We start from the raw sequence: 15,445 nt of genomic DNA, 5'->3' as shown, positions 1-15,445 counted from the left end.
ATGTCAAAGAATCAAATTTAGGACGACCCCAACCACTGCTAATTTTGATATCGAAAATAAATTAGCTTGATACAGAAAAAAAATCACAAGGGATGATCTACTTAACTTGTTTTTATATTCTTATGTTTTATACATTCTCAGCATATTATATTGTTTGGTAAGGTTGCATTAATTACTAATGGAAATGTATACAGTTAATCCCAAAAGAGAGCCAATAAAATTTCAATATCATACACATTTTTTTGCCTGCAATACATTTAGAGAAAAAATCCTCTCTTATATTCCTTTCTCTTTTCAACACTTGCAAAATTTGTTATTGCTCTCTTTTTATATGCCTTCACTGGTAAAGACAACTTAAATAATACGTAAAAGCCCTAGAGGAACAGAAAAATTAGTTCTAACAATTTTTAAAAAAAACTTTAAAAAAACTTAAGATATTCTCTATAAATCAAGGTGTTGACATTTTAACATCTCATCACACATCTACTCAAGACTAAGAAAAAAAGCCCTTATAATCCCTTGGGAAAAGAGAGAATCAGGCTTTCTAAATAAGGGAGTTTCTAGATCTAACAGTCCTTAGAGTTGCCTGGATCAGAGCCCACTATATACCACAGCTTGCACTAGTGTGACCTGGGGACAAAGTGGCAACAAGGGAGGGAGGGCTCTTATTTCATTTTCTCTGACATAAACAAGTATGAGGGTGCAGAAAGGATAAATTGCAGCAACTCTTTCACTGGAGTCCTAACACTGCTCAGTGTCCAGACAAGACCTGCAAACACACGTTTATGCCGCTTTCGGTTGATATTAGACCCTCAGCTTGCCCTCCAACCCCATCACGTCCCAGATCTGCGTGTGGCTGCACGCAGACAAACTGCACATAGTCTGTTCTCTATATAGTAGCGTCACGTCCATTATATATTATTGGTACTAGGAATAAAAGACACCATTTTGGGCCTAGTGAGTATCAAATATGAAAGTCTAGATGCTGGTCTCCTTATCCACGCTCCATATCCATACTGCACGGTGACAGATTACCAGAATCTCTTCAAGTACTTCAGCAGTGACCACTATAAATATCACTATCACATTTGCCAGAAAATGAAAGTTTCACATTAGACAAATACGACACAGCGTGTGGCAATACATGCATATGGTACACCACCTACAGTTTGCCCAGTAATATTGCTAATATCCCCCATTGCTGAATAGCGTTAAACAGCTGCTATTTCAAATAGCTGCTAACAGAGGACTATTTACTTCTTTCTCATCAAGTTGTGTAATTCCTCCCTGCAAAATTATGCTGGCTGGAAGCCCAGGAGAGGCAACAGTTACCCTGGACCAGTGAAAGATTTATGGTCTGAAGCATCCTCATTCATCAGGAATAAAAACTGATGAGCAATAATAACTTACTGGAAGATTTTCTGCACTTTCCTCCGTAGCACACAAACAGGAATTCCAAAAATACCAAATACAGAATATTAGGGTTGGCCCCAGACTTCCATGTGATAGAAGTCCAGCTTATTCTGTCAAAAACAGTACTGAATATAGTTGTCACTGTGCTTAATATGGTATTAACTATACTGAGGCATTGGCTGATGCCTCTATAGCAGTCCTCTTGTGCTGGAGAGTGTTTTCTTCTAGGTCTTTTCATCCACTGTTTTGCTCATGTTTCAGTGGAAGGACAGGGTCTTAGTCCTTCTGCTGATAGTGCTGATGAAATGCCACCTGAGAGAGTGGCACTGCTGATGGAATGCTGCTTTAGGAAAATACTTGTCAGATAAATCTTCTATGAAGGAACAACTGAACCACAGAATTCTTATGCTGCTCAGCCAGACAGTGGACACATACTCAGCTACCGAATGAAAATCCTGCACGTCAACAATTCAACATGCAACTCTTTAAAGCAATCAAAAAAAAAAAGAAAAAGGATATCTGCTATCAGCCCCACACATAATAATAAATAAAGATCATTTTCAATGATTACTTGACTGGTGTGTTCATAATGTCACAAGTGACACAGAAATATAACCAGCTCGTTTAAAACGCTGTTTTTTTAAAAAGACCATTTAAACTGTCTGTGTTTACTTCCTGCTTATTTTTACCAAAGTGTCTGAACTTAAGACAAAGGAATGAAGATTTTTGCTCTTTTGTTGCTGCAGTTTTCTGATTATTGACATCGGTGAACAAAGAGACTCTAATAACAAGAGACCAGTCTACACCTTTAAATTTAAGCTCTTTCCTTCAATAAAGTGCAGGAAATATCAGAAAGGCTCTGGAAGGCAAGGGTTCCCCCAGGAAGTCTGAAGGCCTTTGTTCAACACTTTACTGTGAAGAATTTTCCATAGGCAAAGACAAGGTGTTCTGTTTCTGTTTTTTTCCCTCTCTTTGTTATGATTTGAACATAAATGAGCACATTTGCCTCATTAAAAAGACTTTTAGACCATCACATTTGCATTGCGTATGTAAATTAGATTTGTAAATCTCTCAAAGAAATGATTAAGTTGTGGAGTGATTATTAAAAAAATGATCACATCTTCAGTATCATGTGAAATAAAGTGGGTTTATAATTTCTCTTTCAAATCTCTCTGAACTCTCACAAGAACAACCTTTATCAGCCCAGTATCTGTCTTCCAGCAAACAGAAGCATCTATAAGCAACCACATTTTAGGTTGTACACTATCTTCTTTGCTGCTGGGAAGTAGCTTCACAAACAGCTTCACCAGCATAACATTACCTACATCTTTCCTTCACTGCGTGCAAAAATTCACCATAATATCAACGTACTACAGAGATGAGATGTCCCATGCCTCTTCCTCAGAGGTGAATCTTCCACATACCTCCTTGCGTCTTCTCTGGCCAGCCTGCGCTGGAGCACCTGCACAAAGCAAGGATGCTCTCACTGCAGGATTTCTAATTTTGTGGGAGGCCAAGTCCCATTGGAAAAAATATTGGAGAGGCCTACGAATTCAAAAGGGGTGAAATCCACTGATGTGGTGGGGTTTCCAAGCAGGAAGCTCCCTGGGTTTCTCCTCCTTAAGGTGAGATTTGGAAAAATCAGGTTGTACCCTAAGACTCAAGGGATTTCTGTGGTGAACCGATGTGGGAGTCAGACCAGAAGGTAAGTCTCTTTTCCCCACCTCCTCTGACTCATCCCCTCATCCTTTCACACTGGAGGACTGACGTCCCAGTGGAACGGGTGTGATTTTGGCTACTACAGTGGAATCAATTGAAATTTCAACACTGGAATTCCTGTACTTGTTTTGTTACAACCACTAATATCTGCCAGACATCACAGCACAAGGATCTCTTGTGCCCTGATAGCGGATACTCTGACTGATACACTTTGAACAAGGAAGAGAGAGGAGGGGGAAGGAAACAACAACACAAATGACGTTCGTTTAAAATACTGATTTAATAAAATAAGCTCAGTCAGCAGTAAAGTTAACTTGGCAGAGTTCCTTGCTTTGATTATTTAAACAGTTCTGTCAGAAATATTCCATATTATTAGAAATATTTCTGAACTTAATTCAGAATAAAAACCACCTTTCCCTTGTAGATGAGAAATCTAGAATGTAAATGTGACACCTATTAAATATATAGATGCATATGAAAGAAATGTAGCATTTCCCAGTGATATGTGCTCCTTAAGCAGCTGCAAGTTCTGAGAAAAAAGCGGTTGTGGAGAGAAAAATATACAATATTGAGGTCAAACTTGGGAAGTGATTCAGGAACCTCAGAAGGTCAGAGGCTGAGCTGATAAACACAATGACAAGTTCAGATACCCAAATGAATGACAAGAAACCCTTTTTGTCCTACAGAACTGGACTGGAAGTCTGATCTACACAGCTTCTGTTCCTGGGGTTGGGTCACTTTGTTCCCACTTCAATTTATCTGATGAGTTAAAAGATAAGTGCTGAAGTTTAAGAAAGTTTAAAAGAAGAAAAAAAAGAAAAGAAGATAATCTCCTCCTCACAGAGACATATATAATACAATATACTCTGTTTCCACAGCTAACTCATGTATTTAACCTTGCCATCTTCAGGTCTACTAACCGTCTGCTTTTGGGGATCTGCACACCCGTTTTGCTACCACTCTGATCCAGTGTTAAATCAGCTGTGGATTACAGTCACATCTGCACACTCGATGTGTGTGTTACAGTGGGTTGGGAAGATTTCCAGGGATGGCTTACAGCACTACCGAAAATGACAGCCCACCAGATATCTGTCAGGGATACAGCAGAGTGCAGAAAAAGATAGGACCTTTTCCCCTGTCTCTAACATCCGTTTATTCTGCATAAGAAAACACTGTTGTACTAGCTGAATTTGGAGGAAAACCCATCTGCCAGAAAATCTCTGAGGCAAATGGCATGGCATTTTTCACCGCAGAAGGAAATCCAAAGCCAAAGTGAAAACTAAGAAAACTAACCTCAGAGAACTGGTACAGTCCTGATTCTATATGGCCCTTATTATGAGTAAGAATGGTCCCTTTTAAAATCCTGATTTCAGGGATAGTGGGTCATCATTTTAAGCTGGTCTTTGGTATTTGTGTCACTTAGGCACCTTTTCAAAATGTTGCCCGCAATGACAGCGTCTTGTGTCACAAAGAATTTTTAAGTCATTGCTCTGTATCTTTTCACTTATTTGCCAGTTACCTTTCCCCTTTCTACTTTCTCTTTTCAGGGTCAATTTGCTAAACTAAACTTTTGGTGAAAATAAACATGCAAAATACCGACCAATGTCTAACTGACATGGACGCTAAATATACAGTTAATGTCTGTGCGTGGTTTGCGTATGAGGGTACAACTGCATGTCTGGACCGGCCTGGGAATTGTCTCCCACAGAAAAGAAAGCATTATTTGTCTAGGTATAAAATAATACATCAGCCCTAGACACTGAGAATTATGGAACACAACTAAGTAGTACCTATCTCCTTGGAAGTATAAAAAGAAATCTATGCCCGACTTATAAATGGGCCTGGCACAGATTTACTAATCATTTCTAAATGCCTGCTGCTGATACAGAAGGGATGACTGGCACCAAGATCAACTGCTTCAGCACTCCACTGGCACTGACTTTACAAAAAAATCAGGAAGTCTCTCAAATTACCTGTTGTATATTTTTCTCTTTAAATTACTGTTTGCATTAGATAAATGTGTAATGAGTAGCAGATAAAAAGAGAAGCTGTTAACGAAAGAAACATTCCCAAGTTACTAGGTCATCTTATTTTTTTTTAAAGAAAGAATCAAAAACATGTTTAATTCTTTAGACATTTCTCCAACTGATCTTGAAAGAAAACAAAGGAGAAAGGGGGAATGGAGGAAGAGAGGGAAGGGGAGAAAATGGAGGTTAACCTCTTGGCTATTTAGAAACAAAAATATAACCCAGATTACAGAAGCAAGAAAGCAATCAATAGAAGAATTATTAGTGGCAATTATTAAATATCGTTATAGACACCAGACCAAATTCAGTGACAATGGTGCATGTCACTGTTATGATATATGCACCAATACTCTAACAATGATATTCTCTTGCAAGAAAGACAACGCAAATATTTAAATGGTCTAAAGTTTACAGAATCTTGCAAATGAAGTATCAGAGGTTTCAAAATATTGTGACTGTAAAAAAAAACCTTAATCACTTTGGGCTGACAAGATACGGAAAGGCTACCATTTCTAGAACTGTTCTTTGTAGAAGAATGTAAACAATAATAAACTTCGGGCTGATGTAAAGCATTTAATTTGTTTTCAGTTTATGTGAGATTTCTCCCTTTCTACCAGATAATTTTCAAATAAACTCCCTCTTAAATACACATATCAAAAGATTTTATTTCTGAATAACCAAAAGAAAGTTTCAGTAAATCTGCAATAAAAAATTACGTTGTAAAATTTAAGTTGCAATTTTTAATCCAATCTGATCTCAATTTGTAACTGCTCTTGATTCCCCAGATGCGTTTTCAGCTAATGAACATTTTTTGGAGATACGTCACCCACATCTAGACTTGTCAATTGCAATTTAGAGGTAAATTAAATCAAATATTTTACAGACAGAATTTGAATATGATTACTCTCTATCACCATATCAACGTGATCTTGTCAGGGGAAGTTTCAAAACAGACTGCCGAATTAAACCAGTGCGACTCAGGAAAAACTAGCCCGAAAAAAAAATAATTGAACTTTGTGCAGAAATTGTGTCAGTTATTAGGCCAGGGTTTCACTGCAAATATTTCCAACATTTGCAGGTTTCACTATACATTTATTGCACTTGTATGTTAGGTGCCTAATTTGACAGCCTTTTACAAAGCCATCAGTAATCTAAGCTCTCAGGTCCTTAGTCGAGAACTGGTCAGCCATCACAAATCCTTAGTCAAATGCCTCAGTAAATCTGCTGAGTATTTCCTGAGGCTTCAAACAAGAGTGGAAGGGTAAGGACTAGAAAGTGCTATTCAAGGTCAGGCATTCTTCCCTGGTTACAACTGGCCAAGTAACCAAAGAACAAAAAAAAAAAACACTGAAAAGCCCTAGAGAAATTCAGTGTATTCCCTAAGACTTGACTTTATAAGGTAAGCCAGTTTAACAGCCAACTAAAATATTTCTATATGGTTACGAAGCAATCTACAAAAATGTATCACAGGAATAAGATTTTCTATTACATTCTGCAGTATGGCCCAAAAAACTTTATCAAAAAACCCAAACTAATCCTCACTTATAAAACTCCCCAGAAGCTCACCATAAAAGAGAGCAAAACCTCTGAGAACAGCATGGCCAGAGAGGTAAAACCTGCTCTTCCCCCTGAAATCTCCTGCCATTTCCCCCCATACAGCAGAGTATTGGTCGCAGTTGCCTGTCTCTGCTCCCCATACTCAAATTTGAGGCCAGTGACAGAACTGTTAGTGCCATTTCTTTGGGGTCTTTCCTCCCAAGCAATAATCCTCAGCAACACTCAGTGTTAATGCTGGTTAAACCTCAGAAGTTTTAGAAATGTTCTTCACATAAGTATTCAAGAATACAAAGGCTTATCTGAACAATAGCCAAATACATCTTGGTCTAGATACCGCAGGATTTGGCTAGGGTGGAAATACTGAGGGAGTAATCTCTTGGACACTATTTCAATGCTTTTCGTCGGGGAAGAAACCAAGAAAAAGCAGAGGTTCAGGGTATATTTCCACATCCCATTTGTAATCAGAACTATGACGCTTGTCATATATCAATTATTTCTCACTACTCACTGCCTGTTCTATTTTAAAGAAATTAAAGTTGACAGGAATAATTGTAGGAAGGTTACCCGAGTGCTGCTACACAGAGAACAACTGAATGGTACATCGTAGTTAGAGTAAGATCATTAAAGGACAAAGAGTTAGAAAAACCCTATTGCATATAAAATGTAAGAGTAATTACACAGAAGGATTTGACATTGGAAATAAAAAGATTAACAACGCTGGGGAAGAAACGCAATAAATGAGTGACCCTAAAAGAGAACATGCATTCTTGACTAATATCCAATGTGCAGCCGGGTATTAGCCAGATGTTAGTAAACAGAGAAAATCTAAGGAAATAGAAGAAAACAGAGCACATTCCTAGCCTGAAACATTCCTGAGTTTGTATCTTTACAATCTTTCCACATTTGTAGATTATACCATGACATCAGCTCTGTAGTTGACCGTGAACAATAAGGAACGATGTCTCCCAGCACTGAAAACTAGTTTTTAAATGTTGATAGTATAAACACACCCTGCTTCTAGGTCATAGAGATATCACTTCACTAGCAGCAAATGAACTACCTATGATATAATAAGCTGATGCCCTGAGGCCACAGGCATAATGGTGGTTTGTTGGCTTTAACTTTATATTCTCTTGTTTATTGATTTGAACTGAAGGGAGTATAGAACAGTGGAGTTAATAGCTATGATGGCATTTACTATTTAAACAGGGATTTAGAGGTCTTTAAAATATAGATTGTTGACCTTATTGAAGGTTTATTATTGCCTCCTATATAGACCTTTGTTTTTCGAGCTCACTAAAATGGCCTGAGTCTACTGCTTGAAGTACTTCTTGGGCACTTGTTCCTCGGTAGATCCTTAACATGCCAAACCATAATGTCTCCTAAGAAGATGTCTCCATTTTGTGAGACATACGACATAAGAGACTGCAATGAACCTTTGGAGACTTCTGCAATCTCTTGTAGCAAATGTGGCTGCCACACTGGCACTTTCAGCCCACAAAGCTAAAAATACTTTGGAGCATTGCTGTTGGAACAGTGTACACAAACCACCTTGCTGGAGGGAGAAATTTCTATGCTTTCAAAAGCCCTTTCAGTTTGTTTTAGGAGCTCACCAATCACGCTAGAGTATGTATGTCATAAAGTAATGGTCCGAAAAGTATCAGGTAGCAAAATCAAGTAGTTACAAAAAAGCAGAAACTCTCTAGAATCACGTAACTTAGAAATACCAAATAATTTTCTTGTTTATTTGCTTTGTAAAATTGAAGTAAATATAGCAAAACCCACCAACCCCCCTGCCCCCCCCCAATAATAATAATAAAAAAAAAGAAACAGCTTGTATTCTAGTGGGTCACAACTGAGCAACATACTTTTTTCTTCCTTGAAGTCTAAATCACAAACACAAAGAACAGGTGTTTAGGATAGAAATACTTCTAAAGTCCTTCAGGCTTCATAGTTACAATCACGAATAAGAAGGTACTATGACCAGACCTACCTCATTTATTCAAGTGTCTTTATCCTATAATAACATTCAAGAAAAGTAAACAAACTCTTGAAGAGTCAAATAAATTCCTTTCTTACTTCACCCACATTTGAAGTCACTTCACGTACAAGTACATAGAGAGGAAACTCCAGTAACAGACTATTTGCAGCAGAGCAGAACGCAACTCTTAGATTTATTTTTTTTTAAACTTTGTACACGTGATGGAACTGAGGCTACTGTAAACTGTTTTGTCTTGGACAGAAGGAAGAGCCCAGCTCAGATAAGCTTTTGGAAAACTTTTACTTGAACATTTGGATGTGCAAGTGCATCTTTCCCTTTTGTAACAACCCACCTGTTCCCCAATGACGTTTTATCAGCAGGAACTATATGGAGGAAATAAGGTTTTTGAGTGTAAATTGATTTGGGGTTTATAAAAGGTACACCACGGGCCCTGATGGCACACCAGTAAGAGAATACTGGGCTCAGGTCTGGCTGCAGACAGAGCGCTTGTGGTGGGACAAAGCTGCACACAGTTCCACACCAAGCTCTGAAATTCTGTTTTCCTGTAACTTTACACTCCGCACATTATTATAAGCCTCCCTCTCCCCCCTGCTTATATACCTCTTTCTGTGTGAAAGTATTGTACTTTGTGTGCAATCTGATTTCTTCATAGCCCTGAAAGGTAGACCTCCAGGTCTGCAGCTGACTTCTGCCAAACCCCAGGAAAATAATTGCCGCGTGGCACTTACCTCTCCTTCTCTGGGCCACGGCCTTCCATTCTGTGTGTATTTGCTTTGATTCTGGCGCTTCTTTTGCCCTCCATCAGCAAATTTGCACAGCAAAGGCTCAGTGGGGGCTGTGAAGACAAGAAACCCAGTCTATATTAGCATCCCCCCCAAAGAACGTGATTATACCAGCAACAGTAGTGCTTTGTAATACTGATCTTTTGAAGTAAAATCTTGCCTTCTGCAGATATTTTTTGCCTCTTTTAGCCTTGACTCCACTGGCAGCTGTTCTTACTAACTAAGCTTCAAAAATATATACTGGCAGCCCTTAAAAGAATTTAGCAAATATTGTTGAAAAAATAATCAGCCTACGCAGAATGTTAAGTTGCTGTAGTGGAATAGTAAAGTCAGGCATTAGTTCCAGCTAAGTTAGACACGTATTCATGACCAGCATTAGTGCAAGGATAAACACTGCTTTACTAAAGCAGCTTTCTGTTTTTATTGTAAAAAACTTCGCAAGAATCTGCTTAAGGAATAAGCGTTCTCACTATTTTTGTGTTTCTCAGCACCCAATCCTTTAAAAATCTGAATAAACAGAATAAAATAGAGACATTTGCCAAGCACAGTCCAATTAGCTTTCTTTTCCTCTTAACTCCTCTTTTAAGCAAGTTGGCAGCTGAGAAAACCCCTTTCCTCTCCCACTGAGATCTGGTGTGTGTGAATACAATAGTCAGGGGGGCCGGAGCCCCAGGAAGAAAGGATATTCAGAGAGCTGCACACCCCAAAAGGCAGCTCACAATAGGGCCCCCTAGTGAAGAAATTACCACACATCAAACGGGTACAACAGGAAGGGAACTTTGTGTCTTGGGATCTTTTCCCAGCTATCCAGCTTTTAACAGCCTCCTAAAATATTTTTTCAGCCAAAACTGTAATTAGCGTGCTGGTGGGAGCTTGCCTTTGCTGCCTCCTTCTTAAAAGAAGGGCCAGATTCTACCCACTTCATTAGGTGTATGTCAAGACTGTCCTTTACTGCCTACATCAACAGATGAGTGAACCAATATTGGCTTGGTTGAAAGAAATTTAAAAATGATGTGTCACAACTGAATTTTTTCAAGAATTTTTGGGTTCCCAAGCATGAAAAGTAGAGGCTCTAGTTACTTAACCAGGGTTTTTAATGGAAAAAGGCAAGAAACCCTTTTTTTTTTTTTTTTTTCTTCCTCCTTGTTTCCTGTTTCTGGGAAGCTAGAAATGTTGAAACAATAAAAGTGCAGGGACGTGAAGGAGACGTTGCAGTAATGGGTTAGTCAAGTTGCCGATTTATTTATTTGTAATAAACATTATAATTTGCTTAAAGGATGAGATAAATTCATATAACATTAAAACAAGCTCACCTCCCCCTACCTCTTAGTTACAGACAGCTCAAAATGCATCAGAAAGCACAGATTAAACTGTGACCACTTCAAAACCGCAACCAAGGAGCGATGCACACAGAGAATCTCACATCAAAAACACAATTTCTCATTGGGACAGCATCACTTTGGCTACTTCTGAACCTTTAACAGCTTTGTTTTTTCATTACCATTTTACCAGGCTAGTAATTTCCAAGGTCACTAGAAACTGAACTGCAGGGAACAATCCATTATTGGCAGAAAGCTCGACTGTGTGACCCCAAAGGTCCTTCCCCACCTCTGACTTCGATTATTGTATCAGTTTTTGGTAGAAGCAATGCCCAGCCAACCATTTTAAATTTAAAATAATGAAGGTTTAAAAGCATCCAGGTGGCTGTGGAGATTCTTTCTGCAGAAGGAGAGATTTTACAGGGCTGACTGCCCTGCACTTTCACCAGTTTTACTCCACAGCGCGATGCTGCGTGATTTCAGAGCGGTTACTTACAATTCACTTTGATGTGACTGTGAGGGAGGAGCAGGTGCTAAGCCAGCGTTAGAGGAAGACCTATTAAACGTCACATCTGAAGCTTCAAAAGCTTTTTAAGTACTGAACAACTATCAAGCAACATGCGATACCATTAGGAGGGGCATGTAAAAAAACCCTGCACATTGGATATTTACACGTGCCATGATCATCTGCTAACGTACACATGTGGTACTAGCCCATAGACTATGATGTGGCTGAGCAAGCTAGGAAGTCATATGGTTTCCTACATATCCTCTCTATATATTAGCCAACCACAAATAGGAAGCTGTTGCTTTTCTGTACTTCCCAATATCCAGCATTACCATCTGACAACTTCTTATTTGTTAACTTGGAGCTTCCTAAAGTTGAGTGAGATTGAACAGGACTGCCAAACAACTTTACCCGCTCATCTAGAGAAAAGTGAAAAACACTGTACAGACTTTTCATGAGGTAGAGAAGAAGATGGAAAAGGAAAATGGTACCATGCCCTTCACAGGCAAGTTTCTGCAGGGGGGGTTATATTCCTCTACAGCAAACTGAGGAGAGTTCTGGGGAAAAAGTTGATCTGTGCTGATCAACTTTAACATAAGGAAAAAGATCAAAAGAAAATGTTCTGACAGGAAGGCGCAGTCCAGATAAGATGGTTTTGGCCTGTTGTTTTTTTTTTTTAAAAAAGAAACCAACCACAGGCATGTAGCATATTACATTCAGCAAGATAGAAAATTGTCTTATTAACTCTGAAGTGGTGAGGTCTTAATGGTTTACACCTGGAAACAACTATGGTAACCAACCTCAAAATATAAAGAAATCAAATTAATAATCTTTCTTCTTTCGGGGCATACGGTAGAGTATAACAGAGTCTTGGGAGTTCAAACATGTTCCTCTAAGTAAACAGAAGAACTCAAATCTCTGGTTTACTTCATTCCTCTTGAAATCCGTTGGAAGAAAGGTTCTCTAGGCTTTGCAAGATCAGATGTACATGAATATTTGACATTAATACCATCATTCTTACTAATCAAATACATAATGACAGAAGATACCAGAAAGAGCATATCATATTCTACTACATCAGCAAAACTATTTCTAAGTAGAATTATTTTTTAATGGTTTCATGAAATACCAGAAGTGCTTTAAAAACATTAAATTTACTTCAGACAAGAAACAAAATCACTATTAGGTACTATGGTTATCAATTCAAAACCAAAATATTTAGGAACTATTCAAACAATATCAACATTATGTAAGTAATATCAAAGGATTGCAGCAGAAGTGGGATATTTTACCCCCAAATACTTCAGAAAGGGAAGAAGGAAAAGGGGGGATCTTTTAAACTTTTTCTGCTTTTGGTCTCTTCCATTCCAGACAGATATTCTTCAATTTATGGACTGAATTTTTACTTTTCTCCTTTTCCTCTGTATGAACACGCTGACTGAAAATAAATGCCTGTGTCCCTGCCTCTTCTCTCACCTTTTGTACTGCTGACTTAATAGAAAATGTAATTTGGATATCTGTACATGTTCATATTTTGAACCGATAAGCACATCTTTTTGTAGAGTTCTTGACATCCTCAAAGTTTTGAGCATGTGTGGTATTTTGAAGCATATCTGGAAAATCTACTGTTGGTATTTTCCTGTCAGAAAAGTGAGAATTGATTCACTTGAGACAAATTTCAGGCTATTCCACCCTGATAAACTCTTCAAGATAGAAGGCACTGCTCTTTCTTTGACTTCTACTTGACAGTAACAAATAGAAATATCAAGAATAAATAACAGCTTTAACCTGAACAAGGTTCATTAAGCCATAACCCATTTTTTAAGGAGAAGATTTAAATGCTTGCTGTAGTTCCCATCCAAAGCCTGCTCTAGTTAATAAGACATAAATAGCCCTGAACTTGGCTTTCAGTCCTGAGAAGGAAGCGGGATCAAATTGATAGTGCTTCTAAACAGCATTTGCCAAGATATTCAGGGCTGCTTTAGGAGAGGGCAGTAGTTTCTAGTGTTCAAATTCTGTTCCCATGGAAGTCAATGGCTAAACCCTATCTCTCTTCAATCAGGCCCTGAATTTACTCTGAGAGTTCAGTGGAGGTGAAAGAGAGAGACTGGGTTTATGTCAATCAAGCCTGTCGATATTGTTGGAGTTCCCTTAGGAGATCAGCTTCTCATGCTCCACTACTTTAGATGGACAGACTGTGCAGACAGACAGCACTGAACTGCTAAAAGGCTGTTATATCACCAAAAGTAACACTGGGATTTAAAATAGCACAAAACCTTTAGATGGAGGGAGATGGGGATAACACTGCTTCCCTCTTGAATCTGGCAGCCTCTTAGAAATGTTCCATCTCAGGAAAGCAACTTCAATTAAATTGGAGAATTCAACAAAAAAGCAAACTTCTAACTAGTTCTGAATAGATAATTCCCTTATTCTTTCATTCATCGGAAGGCAGATACACTTGAGCTTCTACATATGCAAAAATGTATATATTCATGAGCATGTGCTTCATAAAGGAAGATGAAAGCTTTCATTTGCATTCAGTGAATCTTTTTCATTATTTCAGGTGCTCTGAAACTTTTTCTGTGTTAAGAGTTACTGAGAAAAGCTTGTCCTCCACAACTTTCGATTCCTAGTCATATAGCATCATCTGTCCAGCAACAGCAAGAATTATGCATATAAAAAAGTAATAACAAGAACATATTTATATATTTTAATGGCTTCCACTATGAATATTTTTGAAGACAGAATATTTTTCAGCATGTTAGGAAGAGTTTAATCTCCTCTTCTCATCTTGTGCAAAAACGACAGTAACATTTCCAGTAGACAGCCTAGCAACAAGTGCACTGTGAACATTCACGTGGGTCTTTAAACACCTTCATTTTGTTAATGTGAAGAAAAATTATGAGAAAGTCATTCGTATATCAACGAATGGTCAGTGCACAGTCAATGATCTTTTTCAAAGTATGTTTTTATGAGAAAGTTGAATTAATTTATTTTTCAGCCTTGACAAATCCTCCTCTGCCATAAAAACCGGAGCAGAGCAATAATTTGAGTTCACAATTACACCAAACATCCAAACTTTGATCAAGCTTTGATAACTCTTTTTCTTCTTAACTCCCATCCAAATTTTAAGTATTTTGATGTATGAATATCTGATTGAAACATCCATGCAAGAACGAAACTCTTTGTCTGCCAGAGATCAATCATTTTTAGTCTTTAAGAATAACTTCATCCTACAGTAACATCAAAGCCACTTTGTAAGCAGACCTGTGTACTCATACAGTATTTCAGAGGGAGACATGAGAGACACACAAATGATCTAGAAGCAAGGCAGGACAGAGCAAGTTAAAGTTCTGATTCTATACCTGGGCTCAGACAGATGTACCCAGCAGGACTACAGTCAGAACCGTAGAGACTACAGAACCCGCAGAGTTTCTTTACAACATGAATTGTGCTGCTGTAAGCTTTAAAATTGTAAAAGTCTCAGGACCCCATCAATAGAGCGACTCTCTGCTCTACTGAGTCCACTGGCTTCTAGGAAAGTTCTGTCATGCAGTACTTACTCATTCCAAAGTCATAAATAAACAAAACTTGAACTTTAAAGAAGATTAGAAAACAACCATAGCTATTCTGCTCTTGGAAAATGAAGATGAAGAATTACAAAAGATGGTACGTGACATGAAAGGACAAAAGGACATAAAAGGACAAAGTGTTAGCTGAGTAAGGAAACTGCGAGTAATGAAGCAAATAAACACACCATCCTATCCCACATCGAGTGCTTGACTCATCGAAGGACAGAGTTGGTAATTTTGTGGAGTAATAGATTTTGTCACAGAAGTCCACAGCACTGGATGTGACGTCACAGACTAGCCCTAACACAGATACATAGAAATATAATGAAAGCACACTATTACATGTTCAAGTGATTCCTTGCTGCTCAGTGTTTTTGCAAGAGCCAGTGCTTTTACACAAGTCAAGCAATATACAGCATATTTGTCCAGTAGGTTTACAGTTAAATTTAACTATGTGATATTCACTGGCCTTGTACAGCTGATTATGAAAGCAATACAACGAGTTAACACTGCATTTTAGTTTCTACAACATACCACTTTCACAAT

The 15,445-nt window shown here is 38.2% G+C and overlaps 1 protein-coding gene across 4 annotated transcripts in view; it reads right to left on the bottom strand.

Moving 5' to 3' along the window:
* The window catches only part of RBMS3 (RNA binding motif single stranded interacting protein 3), a 609,999-nt gene that overhangs the window by 82,600 nt on the left and 511,954 nt on the right, over positions 1-15,445 (bottom strand). For all 4 annotated transcript variants that reach the window (XM_063325233.1, XM_063325234.1, XM_063325235.1 and 1 more), the window contains one exon: positions 9,447-9,553. In XM_063325233.1, the coding sequence (XP_063181303.1) occupies positions 9,447-9,553 (107 nt within the window). The remainder of the gene's footprint in view (positions 1-9,446; positions 9,554-15,445) is intronic.

Source organism: Chroicocephalus ridibundus, chromosome 2 (genome assembly GCF_963924245.1).
Source record: "Chroicocephalus ridibundus chromosome 2, bChrRid1.1, whole genome shotgun sequence".
NCBI lineage: Eukaryota > Metazoa > Chordata > Aves > Charadriiformes > Laridae > Chroicocephalus > Chroicocephalus ridibundus.
This window is presented reverse-complemented; position numbering and strand designations above follow the sequence as displayed.